We start from the raw sequence: 14,849 nt of genomic DNA, 5'->3' as shown, positions 1-14,849 counted from the left end.
GAAATCTCTCAAGGAGAGACGCCATCAATCTAAACCGTCTAAATCTGTGGTTCTCGTCCGGAGCCTCGGCGATACTTCGAGGCTTCTCACTCAGAGTCAGGCTTCTTATTTTCTGCTTGATGAGGCAGTAAAAGGGGTGGAATGGCAGCCATCTTCTACAAAATTATCACCGGCATCTCCATGCACTTTTAGAGTTTTGAACCTTTGAATATTTGGTTATGGTTGTTTTCCCTCTGAATCTCAGACCTTACAGTCTATTAGTCTCGTCAAATAGCATTTTAATGGGTGTTTGTTTCTTGTAAATGGCTGTCTGACTCTAAAGCAAAGGTATTCATCAGCCTTTAGACAAGTTCAATATTACCACACCCTAAAAACGCTAAACCCTAATGTAACCGGATTACAGGATACAATAAGATAATTAAAAGAAAAAATAAACAAATGGGCCAATAATTAGGTTCGGGGAGAATTGGAGGTTGTTTAAGAATGACTGGAGTCACGGGTATAGCATGAAACGGTTTATATACTAAATTTTAATAATAATGGGAAATATAACACATAAAGATAACACACAAAAACAGATGAAAACAATCGACAATAGTAAAATGCTCGGTATGAGATTTGATCATATGAGTCACAAGTCAGCCGGCGTCAAGTCAAATCCCCACGCTTGGGGTGAAAGTCAGAGTCCGGTGGTGCGATTTTTTCCTACCGCACCGTTGAGATTGTTCACAGAAGAGAGCAGTCTGCTCTTCAGTTACTTGAGATGTCCTGGTTCGTTCAGTGGTTAAGGCTCGCCATCTCCCTCGTCAGGAAGAAATCCAGTTCTCGTTCCAAGTGAGTGATCATAGGAGTCGGGATCAAACCCAAGGAAAAAAAAAACCCAGCCAACGCGCTCCAACGGTTCCCTCCTACAGAGGATTGGTTCACTCTGTCGTCTCCACACAAATCGCGTTGGTTCCAAGATCCTAGCTCTTATTAGAAGGAGTCAAGTCCGCCTCTCCCTCTATCTATGCGGCACCCAAATCAGGGTTCTTCACGGCCTCAACCGTTGTTTTTTTTTCTCTCTCTCTCTCTCTCTAACCGCTCAGTCTTTGCTTTCTGTATCTGCGTGCTGCACAGCCGTTTGTCTCTCCTCTCGCTCAGCTGCGTCGCACGGTTTTATTTCGCGGAGGCGGGACTTATTTCTCTCAGCCAATGAAATTTCAGATTCCCACCTGGACCAATAGTATACTTTTTCTTCTGTTTCTGTTAGTGATGTTCAAGATTCTTGTTTTAACCGATGTTTAATATTAAACTCGTTATTTTAGTTATTCACCCTTCCAATAATTCATTATGAAATTATCTATTAGTTAATTAGATATCTATTAATTAGTATTGTTAATTTCCTTAATTTATATTTTATATTTTATCTAAATTGAGGATGGATCATATTAGTAAGCCAATTAGTTAATACCTCATTAAGGTTCTAGCTTCTGGGTTACATCCTCCCCCATTAAATATCATGCACGTCCCTGTGCATTGTTTCTACGGGGTACACAACTTCTTGAGTAAGAGAGTCAATAAAAGCTTTATTAAGTCCTTGGAAAAGGGACCTAACTACGGTCACTAGTGGATTGCCCAATTGAGAGTAAGTTAGTCTTTGAGGAGGCTGACTACTTCGTTCAGATCTCCTGACATACATCTCTGGTTGCACAGTATCATGCTCATCCGTTTCGGTTTGATTCTCAACTGAGACAGGACGAAGTGAGCTCTCTGTTTCCGACAGAGCTGATGAGCTATTCTCTAAGACTTTGGTCTTTTCAGATGTATGTGTCTGATCGTGTATGATGGGTTCAAAACTTACATCACGTTGCTGCGACTTTAGGACACCATCCAATTGAGGTAGGTTTGTGTTAGTTTCATCCCCCGTTTCTACGTCAGGTAAGTATACTTCGGTTTTTTCCGTTTTTTCAGGTAAGTATGTTGCTGCTTCTTTCACTCTTTCAGGTAAGAATGTCGCAGTTTCACTCATTCTGTCAGGTAAGAATGTTTCGGTGTTGATGCCTTTGTCAAGTAAGGACAATTCAGCATTTTCATTACCAGCTAAGGTTGGTTCCTTGCGATCCCCTGTGTGTAAGGATAGTGTGTTTTGTTGTTGAATATTATTTACCGGTCCTGAATCTGCTATGAGTTCCCTATTTGGCAAGGTGACCGCTATTTGATAGGATGGTCGGTTTAGCACTTGTGGAAGATCAGAGTAATAAAACTCATCTACCTCTTCGTCAAGTGGCTCATCTGGGTCAGGTTCTAAGGCTGAACTCTGTCTTGTATGAGGTCTGCTAGGTTTCGTAACGCGTTCTGTTTCATTTTCTAATGAAGAGAGAAAACCACAAGGCAGTAAAAGATCTCTGTGGAGTGTTCTGTTGGGTCCTTCTCCGTTCTCTGGTTTTACAGTGTATACTGGCAAGTTTTCCATCTGTTTGAGAACTATATACACTGTTTGCTCCCATTTGTCTGCTAATTTATGCTTTTCTCTTAAGCGAAGATTTCGGACTAAAACACGATCTCCCACACCTAGTGTGGACTCACGAATGTTTCTGTCGAACCGTTCTTTGTTCTTCCTCGCTGTTTTTTGAGAGTTTTTTATGACAATGTCATAACTCTGTTCCAGATGACTCTTCAGTTCTTTAACATACTGAGAATGAGTTATAGAGGGCTTGTTCAAATGCGGTAACCCAAAGGCAATATCTATAGGCAACCGAGGCTGCCTACCGAACATTAGCTCGTAGGGAGAGTATCCCGTCACGTCATTTTTTGTACAATTGTACGAGTGAGTAAGTGGTTTTACAAAATCGCGCCAGTGATGTTTCTCAGTGGCTTGTAAAGTTCCCAACATGCTGAGTAATGTACGATTGTACCGTTCAACGGGGTTGCCACGAGGGTGATAAGGGCTCGTTCTGACTTTACGGATACCAAGTAAAGAACAAAGTTCCTTGATTGTACGTGATTCGAAATCCCGTCCCTGATCACTATGAAGACGCTCAGGAAACCCGTAGTGGACTAAAAAATGTTCCCACAGGTTCTTCGCGACGGTGGTGGCTTTCTGATCTTTGGTTGGGATGGACACTGCATACTTTGTAAAATGGTCTGTAATCACTAAGACATCTTTAGTGTTCTTACTGTCTGGTTCTATGGAGAGAAAATCCATGCAAACTAACTCCATAGGTCTGGTGGTGGTAATACTCACCATTGGAGCAGCTTTGTCAGGGAGGGCCTTCCGACGGATACATCTTTCGCAAGTTTTAACTTTGATTTCGATATCACTAGCCATTCTTGGCCAGTAAAAACGGGACCGAATGAGATCTGTCGTACGTTCAACCCCAAGATGCCCCATATCATCATGTAGGCTTTGCATGACTGTTGAACGTAATGAATCAGGCAAGACTAACTGCAATGATGTCTCTGGTCCTAATTGGCGTCTCCGGTACAGTAAATCATTTTGAAACTCAAACCGTTTCCACTCTCTCAAAAGGTTAAGAACCACCGGGGGTTCTGCAATAGTATCAGTTGGCGGTTTATTGTCAGTCATAAGCAGCTGAATGACTCGGCCAATGGTTGGATCTTTCCTCTGCAAGGAGACAAGGTCAGCATGGTTATACTTGGGCACAGCAAAGAAACTGTCACTATTGTCTTCCAACTGGAATAGGTCTGGAATGGCCGCTGCAGACATGGCAAGTGACTGAACTAAACCACAAGGAGAATCAGTCTCATCCAAGACCATGTGCTTTTGGCATGTTGCCTTCACTGCTTCGGCTTGAAGTTGAAGCTCGACTTCTTTGACAGAGGATAAAAGATGAGATCGGAACTCATCTAGTCGTTGGCATTCCTCAGTGAATTTTGAATTGTCTTCAGGTTTATCATGCAGCCTCCTAGACAGGCCATCCGCGTCAACGTTCTGTGTACCTGCACGGTATCTGATGTCAAAATTATAGGTGGACAACGCAGCTAGCCAACGATAGCTCGTTGCATCGAGTTTTGCCGTTGTTAAGAGGTAAGTTAACGGATTATTATCAGTAATGACAGTGAATGTGTTCCCATACAAATAGTCATGAAACTTATCTGTTATGGCCCACTTTAAGGCTAGAAACTCCAACTTGTGCGCAGGGTACCTAGTTTCACTAGAGCTTAAACCGCGACTTGCATAAGCGATTACCTGTGTGACACCGTTTTGCACTTGGTATAGCGCTGCACCGAGTCCGGTCGTACTAGCATCTGTGTGTACTAGATATGGGAGTTTTGCGTCAGCGTAGCCAAGAACTGGCGAAGTGGTAAGTTTTTCAATAATAGTTTGAAAGGACTTCTCACAGTCTTGGCTCCAACGATTCCCAAAGGGTTCTTTGGGGTTCAAGTACTTTGATCTACATGGTGGTGTTTTAAAGTTTTTCCGTTTGGGTGGATAACCAGCCGTGAGAGATGTTAGTGGCTTGACAATATTTGAGTAATCTTTAACGAAGCGTCGGTAATAACCGGTAAATCCTAAGAAAGATTGGAGTTCCTTCAAAGTCTGAGGCTTCGGCCATGTTTTGAGTGCTTCCACCTTATCTGGATCGGTTTTTATGCCATCTCGAGATACTATATGTCCAAGATAACGCACAGATGTCTGGAAAAAACGACACTTATCTGGTGATAGCTTGAGTCCGTATTCTCTAAGCCGTTCAAGAACGTGAGAAAGTCTGGTTTCGTGTTCTTCCAAGGAGTTGGAAAAGACGATCAAGTCGTCTAGGAAAACTAACACTTCCTTCAGATTAATGTCCTTCATACACTTTTCCATAACCCGTTGGAAAGTGCTTGGAGCATTTGTTATTCCTTGTGGCATACGGTTAAATTCATAAAACCCAAACGGGCAAACAAAAGCAGTTTTAGGTTTATCCTTTTCACACATCTCTATTTGATAGTAACCTGACTTGAGGTCCATCACAGAAAACCACTGTGATCCAGCGAGAGCAGAAAAGGACTCCTCCAAGTTAGGCAGGGCATATGCGTCGCGAATGGTTTGCAGATTAAGCTTTCTATAGTCTATACATAGACGTACCTCACCATTCTTTTTCCGAACTACCACTATTGGTGAGGCAAATGGAGACTCCGACTCTCTTATTATACCGGTTTCCAAGAGGGCTTCCAAATGTTTTCTCACGGCTTCATAATCATGTGGATGGATCGGCCGAGATTTCTGTTTGAATGGGGTCTCGTCTTTTAAGTTGATGTGATGTCTTATCTGTTGTGTATGACCAAAATCAAGATCGTGGTGCGAAAACACATCGGAGTAAGTGTTAAGTTTGTTGGTGATCCTCCCTTTCCATTCTTCGGACAAGGGCGAAGTACCGAAGTCAAAACTGAGAGGAGGGTTTGAAGGTGAAGTCTGTTGCTGCGAACTACACGCCGCAAGTACTTTCTGATCACTTTTGTCAGGTTCTGGATATGGCATAACACGATCGGCTTTAACTAACTCAGCGATCACACAGTTAGTGGGTAATGTGATGTCATGGTTAGTTTCGTTTCTTAGTACAACAGGTACTTTGTATGGACCATGTGAAGGTAAGGAAATGAGGCAACAGTCTACAATTATACCCCCTGGTAGAGAACCATTGGTGGGTTGTTCAATGAGTGCATAAGGCTCATGCTTGTTTTGGCTGGGTTGCATAAACCCTTCTAGTAACAGTTTTTTATTTGCAGGGAGAACTTCTTGGGTTCTCCCTCGAAGCTTCACCACACCAACTCGTCCATCTTTGCTTTGTTTTTTTCTGACTGCTAAGGCTTTTAGCACGTGTTGGTACCCATAAGAGAGTGCCTTGGAATCAGGTAAGTTATTGGCAGACAATTGCTCATACAAAGGATCGAGTGTGTTTGTGCCAATGAGTAGTGGTGTATCAGAGTTTGAGCTTATATCCGGAACCACTAACGCAAGGGTAGGTAACTCAAGTCCAGACTGATCGAGCTCTTTTGGAAATGTGACACTTATCTCTATGTATCCTAAATAAGGAACTGCTTGACCGTTTGCGCCCTCGACTTCTAACAGATTACTGATGGGTTTAATTGAGAGGTCAGGTAAGTGTTCTTGGTAAAAAGAATTGGCAATGGTGGTTACCTGGGACCCTGAATCCAGTAAACAATTACATTCAACACTGTTAACTGAGACTGTAGCTGTGCATCGCCCACCCACTAATCTTTTGGGAAGTTTTGGCACTGAATGAGCATGAACTGGCTTGCAAAAAAGTCTCTCTGTCCTTTCCTTAGAGGGACTTGGTTCTACTTTAGCACCTATCTGTCCCACGATAGGAGCTTCTACCGGTTTAAAGGAGGAGACTGAGCAATTGGCTTTGACATCTCCCACTCGCGCTGCTTCTGTCTAAGAGCAAGTCTTTTAGTTGCAACTAGTGCTGGATTTGGCTCGTTGCTACAGCTAGAAGCTATGTGCCCATCTTCTCCGCACTTAAAACAGTATCCAGGCTTTGGTCTGGGCACCACTGCTGTTATCTGCTGAATCTGTTTGGGCTCATCTGGAATTTTAGTCCCCACACGGGGTTTTGACTCTTTTTGAGTTTTCTTTGCCTTTTTATCTGTGTTGTTAACCTTAAGCTGTGCAATTTGGCTCCTGAGCTCAGCGATTTGTTTGCGTAAGTCATCACAGTTATCATCTATTTCCAGTTCACAAGTGTTTTTACTCTGAGAGCATGTTGTTTGCACATTTGAATACACTCTAGTTCGTTGTGCCCCTAAGTGTTGTTTCATGCGTGCTGCTTTAGTAGCCTGTTTGTCTTCTTCAGTGCGCAGTTTGAGGAGAAGTGCTGTAAAATGAGGCGGGTTGTCTTTCTTTTGTTCGAGTTGCAGGTTTGAAATCAGCGAGCTGTCCCAACAGCCTCTGCAAAACTGCTTGAGCAGCTGCTGGTCGGCGTCACTGGAGGAAATTCCATTCCTCTGAATAACTAGGTTTAACAAGGTGTATAACCTCTGAAAGTAATCGGAAGGTTTTTCACCACTGTCCTGGTTTGTGTTTAAGAAGCGAGCAAAGAGCTCGTCGCCGTCTTCGACAGCTGCGTAAGCTGAATCGAGATGTTCAAGGTACGTTTCCGGGTCGGATTTTGGACTAAGAGCTTTAACGATGCTCGCTGCTGGGGCTGACAGACTCTCCACGATTCTTCGTACAATTTGGGACTTGGTGAGTGAAGGATCATTTATGCATAACACTACACTACTACGCCAAGTATCATAGTCAGTTTCAAAAGAAGGGTGTGGAACTCGCCCTGAGAACGGTTTTAGTCTGTATTGTGAAGTAGGCGGAGGGATAACCTCACTGCTTTTAACAATGTGTTCCACAATAACTCGCTGAACCTCAGGTGTGTTTAAAAGATTTGGTGGAATGCAAGGGTTTTGTTTTCCAGTCTCTGTAGGTGGACAATTGTCCTTTGAGTTGTTCATATAGTTAACTTCTGGTGTTAAAGGCAGGGAATATGTAACTTGGTCACTATGGAGCACTGGCTCTGGTTCAGTGACTGGTTCAGATGCATGGGTATCCCTTCCTAAAGATTCCCCAATTTTTGCCAGTTCCTCCATTAGAAGGTCTTTAAATGATTGATTGCTACGCGCAGCTATGTCCCTGAGCTCTGACAGATAGGCATCAGTGGCAGATGTGCTAGTTTCTAGACTGTACGCGCTGGCTAGGTCTTGAATATGGAAGAAAACATCTGGGTTCCTAGTACAAGGTTTGTCATAGGGTAAACATTGTTTCTTTAATTCCTTAACAGTGGCTTCATGTTGAAACTCCACAATAATCTGATCACAGTTTGGTAACTTAATGCGCCTGTTAACTGGTCCGAATCCTTCCATAAACCCAAAGACTTCGTTATCAAGGTCTGTATCAGTTAACCCACTGATTAAAACAGCATTTGAAACTTTGACCTTTTCTGTTTTCACAACTTCCATTTTAAAACACTCAAAAGTACCAATAATGCCAAAATGGCAAACCACTGTGACCTCCAGGCACTCTTATGATGTCAGTCAATGGTTAGCTAAGGTAACAACTCTACAATTCTCCTGGCTGGCTCGCCAAGTTTTATGTAACCGGATTACAGGATACAATAAGATAATTAAAAGAAAAAATAAACAAATGGGCCAATAATTAGGTTCGGGGAGAATTGGAGGTTGTTTAAGAATGACTGGAGTCACGGGTATAGCATGAAACGGTTTATATACTAAATTTTAATAATAATGGGAAATATAACACATAAAGATAACACACAAAAACAGATGAAAACAATCGACAATAGTAAAATGCTCGGTATGAGATTTGATCATATGAGTCACAAGTCAGCCGGCGTCAAGTCAAATCCCCACGCTTGGGGTGAAAGTCAGAGTCCGGTGGTGCGATTTTTTCCTACCGCACCGTTGAGATTGTTCACAGAAGAGAGCAGTCTGCTCTTCAGTTACTTGAGATGTCCTGGTTCGTTCAGTGGTTAAGGCTCGCCATCTCCCTCGTCAGGAAGAAATCCAGTTCTCGTTCCAAGTGAGTGATCATAGGAGTCGGGATCAAACCCAAGGAAAAAAAAAACCCAGCCAACGCGCTCCAACGGTTCCCTCCTACAGAGGATTGGTTCACTCTGTCGTCTCCACACAAATCGCGTTGGTTCCAAGATCCTAGCTCTTATTAGAAGGAGTCAAGTCCGCCTCTCCCTCTATCTATGCGGCACCCAAATCAGGGTTCTTCACGGCCTCAACCGTTGTTTTTTTCTCTCTCTCTCTCTCTCTCTAACCGCTCAGTCTTTGCTTTCTGTATCTGCGTGCTGCACAGCCGTTTGTCTCTCCTCTCGCTCAGCTGCGTCGCACGGTTTTATTTCGCGGAGGCGGGACTTATTTCTCTCAGCCAATGAAATTTCAGATTCCCACCTGGACCAATAGTATACTTTTTCTTCTGTTTCTGTTAGTGATGTTCAAGATTCTTGTTTTAACCGATGTTTAATATTAAACTCGTTATTTTAGTTATTCACCCTTCCAATAATTCATTATGAAATTATCTATTAGTTAATTAGATATCTATTAATTAGTATTGTTAATTTCCTTAATTTATATTTTATATTTTATCTAAATTGAGGATGGATCATATTAGTAAGCCAATTAGTTAATACCTCATTAAGGTTCTAGCTTCTGGGTTACACTAAGTTTTAGTAAAATATCTCATTGCAACATTTCTTCAGTCACCTGAGATGGAGCCCAGCAGCACGGTGCTCTTGATGCATCGGTAGACGTAGTCATAGCTCTGGGGTTTGAGAGGAGATCCTGTGGACAGGATGGTGTGGAGGGACTGCAGGTTGTGTGTTTCCGCTGAGGGAGAAAGGTTTAAATAAATGTCACGATGCAGCAAAATCCAAAAGCCTTAAATATAACAAAAATAATCTTTAAATACTTCAGTGAACTTTCCTTTTCACTTTCATACCACTCAACAGCGATCCTGAAAATGTGGTTTTATGTTTTCTTAAAGTAAATTTCAACATTTTGTAAAATACACGCAGAAAACTGATTAAGATTTTAAACACTCAAAAACAAACAACCTATTGTTGGTTGATCAGGTTTGTCATTCATTCATCTGAGAAGGTCACAGCCTCTTACAAAACAAACTCATGTTCTTCACATGAGACAACATGTGATCCCATGCAGGCAAGGCTAATCGAGCCCAGAGAAAAGGATCTCTTCATTAGGAGTGTGCACCCCCACTGATGTTACATCAAAACGACGGCTCGGCCATGGGAAGAGTGGAATGTCATGATTTTGGAGTAGAAGTTTGGTTTGATGCAGGAAAATAACTGCTGTGATGTTTTAAGGGGCCTGCTGCAGCAGCAAAGCAAGGCCCTTGGAATGCACCTGGTGGGGTATTTGACATTAATCTCCTTTATTATTATTATTATTCCACACGTTAATGCAGCTCGAATGGCAGCGTGCACCCCCACAAATTATACATCAAAACAAGGTGTGAAGCGCACTGATTTACCACGGCATAATATTTAGCAAAAAACAAAAAATGTACTAATATATATATAGACATACATACATACATATATATATATATACATATATATATATATATATATATATATGTATGTCTATATATATACATATATATATATATATATATATATATATATATATATATATATAGACATACATATATATATATATATATAGACATACATATATATACATTCATATATATATATATATATATATGAATGTATATATATATATATATATATATAGACATACATATATATATATATATATAGACATACATATATATACATTCATATATATATATATATATATATGAATGTATATATATATATATATATATATATATATATATACATTCATATATATATATACATATATATATAGACATACATATATATACATTCATATATATATATATATATATATATATATAGACATACATATATATATATACATATATATATATATATACATATACATATATACAGGTGCTGGCCAGTAAATTAGAATATCATCAAAAGGTTGAAAATATTTCAGTAATTCCATTCAAAACGTGAAACTTGTACATTATATTCATGCAATGCACACAGACCAATGTATTTCCAATGTTTATTACGTTTAATTTTGATATTTATAGGTGACAACCAATGAAAACATCAAATCTGGTATCTCAGAAAATTAGAATATTCTAAAGGCCAATGAAAAAATGTTTGTTTCTCTAATGTTGGCCAACTGAAAAGAATGAACATGAAAAGAATGTGCATGTATAGCACTCAATACTTAGTCGGGGCTCCTTTTGCCTCAATAACTGCAGTAATGTGGCGTGGCATGGACTCGATCAGTCTGTGGCACTGCTCAGGTGTTATGAGAGCCCAGGTTGCTCTGATAGTCGTCTTCAGCTCCTCTGCATTGTTGGGTCTAGCGTATTGCATCCTCCGCTTCACAATACCCCATAGATTTTCTATGGGGTTAAGGTCAGGCGAGTTTGCTGGCCAATCAAGGACAGGGATACCATGGTCCTTGAACCAGGTGCTGGTGGTTTTGGCACTGTGTGCAGGTGCCAAGTCCTGTTGAAAGGTGAAGTCTGCATCCCCATAAAGTTGGTCAGCAGCAGGAAGCATGAAGTGCTCTAAAACTTCCTGGTAGACGGCTGCATTGACCCTGGACCTCAGGAAACAGAGTGGGCCAACACCGGCAGATGACATGGCACCCCACACCATCACTGACGGTGGAAACTTTACACTGGACCTCATGCAACGTGGATTCTGTGCTTCTCCGCTCTTCCTCCAGACTCTGGGTCCTTGATTTCCAAAGGAAATGCAGAACTTGCTTTCATCAGAAAACATAACTTTGGACCACTCAGCATCAGTCCAGTCCTTTTTGTCCTTGGCCCAGGCGAGACGCTTCTTGCGCTGTTTCTTGTTCAAGAGTGGCTTGACACACGGAATGCGACACCTGAATCCCATGTCTTTCATGAGTCTCCTCGTGGTGGTTCTTGAAGCGCTGACTCCAGCTGCAGTCCACTCTTTGTGGATCTCCCCCACATTTTTGAATGGGTTTGTCGTCACAATTCTCTGCAGGGTGCGGTTATCCCTAGAGCTTGTACACTTTTTTCTACCACATTTTTTCCGTCCCTTCGCCTGTCTGTTAATGTGCTTGGACACAGAGCTCTGCGAACAGCCAGCTTCTTTAGCAATCACCTTTTGTGTCTTGCCCTCCTTGTGCAAGGTGTCAATGATTGTCTTTTGGACAGCTGTTAAGTCAGAAGTCTTCCCCATGATTGTGGTGCCTTCAAAACAAGACTGAGGGACCTTTTAAAGGCCTTTGCAGGTGTTTTGAGTAAATCAGCTGATTAGAGTGGCAGCAGGTGTCTTCTATATTCAGCCTTTTCAGAATATTCTAATTTTTTGAGATACCAAATTTGGAGTTTTCATTAGTTGTCACTTATGAATATCAAATTTAAATGTAATGAACATTGGAAATACATTGGTCTGTGTGCATTGCATGAATATAATGTACAAGTTTCACGTTTTGAATGGAATTACTGAAATATTTTCAACCTTTTGATGATATTCTAATTTACTGGCCAGCACCTGTATATATATATATATATATATATATATATATATATATATATATATATATATATATATATATATCTCTGTGTGTGTGTGTGTGTGTGTGTGTGTGTAAAACCCTTTAACTTCCTCTCCAAGTAAAATGCAAAATTTCCCTTTTGCATTTTTTGACTTGGGGCAATAAGGACTTTAGTAAAATGTAAATTAATATGTTTAATGATAAATAGTTTTGCATTTTCTTCTAACACCTCCATAATTCAATTTCTTTTTTCTTTTTTTGGTTTAGTGTTTTTTTTAGTTGATTTAATGCTTCAATGAGATGTAGGGACTTAAGATATGCTCCACCAGGAGGTTGAAATAGGTAAAAGGCTACAATAAAACCTGTTCAGTTTCAGGCTGCAGAAATGTCAGCCAAATCACAAATCCATGAACAAAAAGAAGGCATGCACCTGTGGCTCAGAGCACCCTGACACACTGTGTTACTGCAGTTTCCACGCTGATGTGACAGAGCATCCAAGCTTCAACTCACTACCACACACACACACACACACACACAAACACACACACCATCCTTCCCAAATCCATGCTGTATGCCACACACAAACCCAAACCACATGCCAATAACACCCTGTGAACTAATAAGCTTCCAGCAATCGACCTTCACCCTACACACACACACACACACACACACACACACACACACACACACACACACACACACACACACACACACAGTGTGAAATTCTGCTGCCCCCCACCAAGCCTCCAGATGTCCAGCCCAAATGTCAGCTCAGGGAAAAGGGCTTCTCCACTGGCTGCCCCGTCCTCCCCGGACCGCTGGCTAAATCTGTTCTTTTAAACAAACGAACGCTCCAATCACCTGCAGTCACTTCCGTTGACCACGGTCTCCTTTTACATGAACTATCCACACACACACAGATAATTCCTACAGGATCAGGTGGCTGGGGAGGGGCATACATTAACAGTGACAGGAGTCTTTTGGGATTGTTTTCCTCCAGAAGCAGTCCCAGTGAGGGACCAGGGCTGGTGCTGCAGCTGGGTCCTTACTGGATTTGATTTCATCAAAACGTGTTAGCCACCAACTAATGTTGTGGCTTCTAGAAAACCTCTCCTCCAGTAAATGTTTGATCCTCCCCGTCTTCTAAATGTTTGTGCCATTGTGTTTGTTTATGTTCACGAGGGTCCCGCATTATTAATATCAACTGTACGGTGTTTTTAACAGTGTTTGTGAAAGTTGTTCAATACTCGGGGAAGACGGACACGTCTACCCTCCTGCATGGTTAATGGGGTCAGATGGACCCCTGGTGGGGTTCATTCCTTCACCCCTGCCAAGGCGTAAACTGAACTCTGTTTAGTCACCCCCGTCCTGGCGGGGTCGCCTGACAGAAAACTGGAAGGGTTAACGCTCTTATGGAGCCGTGCTGACTTTAAGTTCGTTTTTTCATGAATTTAAAAGACTAAATGAGACATTTTGGCTCAGTTTCGTTTGAACATGGAGCTCATCAACCTGGGATGAAGAGAAATGAGATCAGAGTGAACAAACGATTTACTTAGCAGACAAATGACACAAATATTTCCATGTTTAAACGAATAGAAAGGATATTAAGCAGAAGCTGTTTACTTCTGTATCTTTGAAAACAATAACAGTAAAGCGACCGCTTCAGATTCCAAACTGTTGATTTGTGCTGAAATCTGAATGCAGATTAAGCGACACGCAGAAGAACTATTATCGTCATAATTGGGTCCATCTGCTCTTACTGGATTCTCAAAGGTAGACGTGGGCATTCATCTGAAAATGTCCTCACTATTTCTGCGAGTTGCAGTATGCCCTGGGAGGACTGTGTGCGTTCTCGTGTAAGTGCCCACAACTCACAAGGTTTGAGGTTCCTCTCCTGCAGCACAGACAGCCACTTAGCCCCGGTACCAAAGATAGTGATGCTGGAAAAGAGAAGACGCAACACAGAGTTTAGTTTTTGTACCAGCCTAGCTGTGCTGATTATTCATTACAACTCAGTGCTGAAAAAATACAACATTATTCTGATGTAGAGAACGTTAGAGGACGTCTCTTCAGGGTCAGTCACCGTTTACGCCTCTTTTTCAGACATGTTGCATCCCCATTGCAACGGAAATTAAACCCTTAAAACCAGATCAGCTCATTTTTCCTCATAAATGAAAAAAACATTCAAAGTATTTTCCTGAAAAATTAAATAAATAAAAAAGAAACATACTTATGAACAAGTTTGCATTGGGAATTCTAGATTTGGCTCTTCGTCTTGAATGAAAGCCTTGCGGGTCATTATGGGGGGGCTCTTGTTTCAGGGGGGTAGAAGGTAGCTCGGGAGGAGGGATAGAAACAGGGTTTCAAACATCACTCATTAATACTCTTGGTATGTAAACATCTCACCTCTGATTGGCTAACCCACTCTGCTCTCTCCTGGCCACAAAGTCAACAGTCACAAGCCTATGTGGGCGGGGCCACAAATACATTTAACAGAATGGCTTTTTCTGACCTATCTAGTTCCTTCCTGTGGCCGTCCGAGGCCTTTCACCAGACCCTTAGCATCGTCTAACACAGTAGATGCGTTCCACCCGTCCCTCCCCACCGCCAGAGTTTCAGACACAAATCAGCAGCGACATCGTTCCACGCCGCTGGCCCCACAAGGTCACGGCATCACTGGATAATTGAAAGACCACGCGTGAATTCAGCGGTTC

General features: G+C 41.7%; 1 protein-coding gene across 1 annotated transcript in view; it reads right to left on the bottom strand.

The window, feature by feature from the left end:
- The window catches only part of aacs (acetoacetyl-CoA synthetase), a 68,564-nt gene that overhangs the window by 14,448 nt on the left and 39,267 nt on the right, over positions 1-14,849 (bottom strand). Inside the window, exons 11-12 of the mRNA XM_054731682.2 lie at positions 14,011-14,075; positions 9,232-9,354 (exon numbers count right to left, since the gene is read on the bottom strand). Of these exons, the coding sequence (XP_054587657.1) occupies positions 9,232-9,354; positions 14,011-14,075 (188 nt within the window). The remainder of the gene's footprint in view (positions 1-9,231; positions 9,355-14,010; positions 14,076-14,849) is intronic.

The sequence above is a fragment of the Nothobranchius furzeri genome, chromosome 17, assembly GCF_043380555.1.
Source record: "Nothobranchius furzeri strain GRZ-AD chromosome 17, NfurGRZ-RIMD1, whole genome shotgun sequence".
NCBI lineage: Eukaryota > Metazoa > Chordata > Actinopteri > Cyprinodontiformes > Nothobranchiidae > Nothobranchius > Nothobranchius furzeri.
This window is presented reverse-complemented; position numbering and strand designations above follow the sequence as displayed.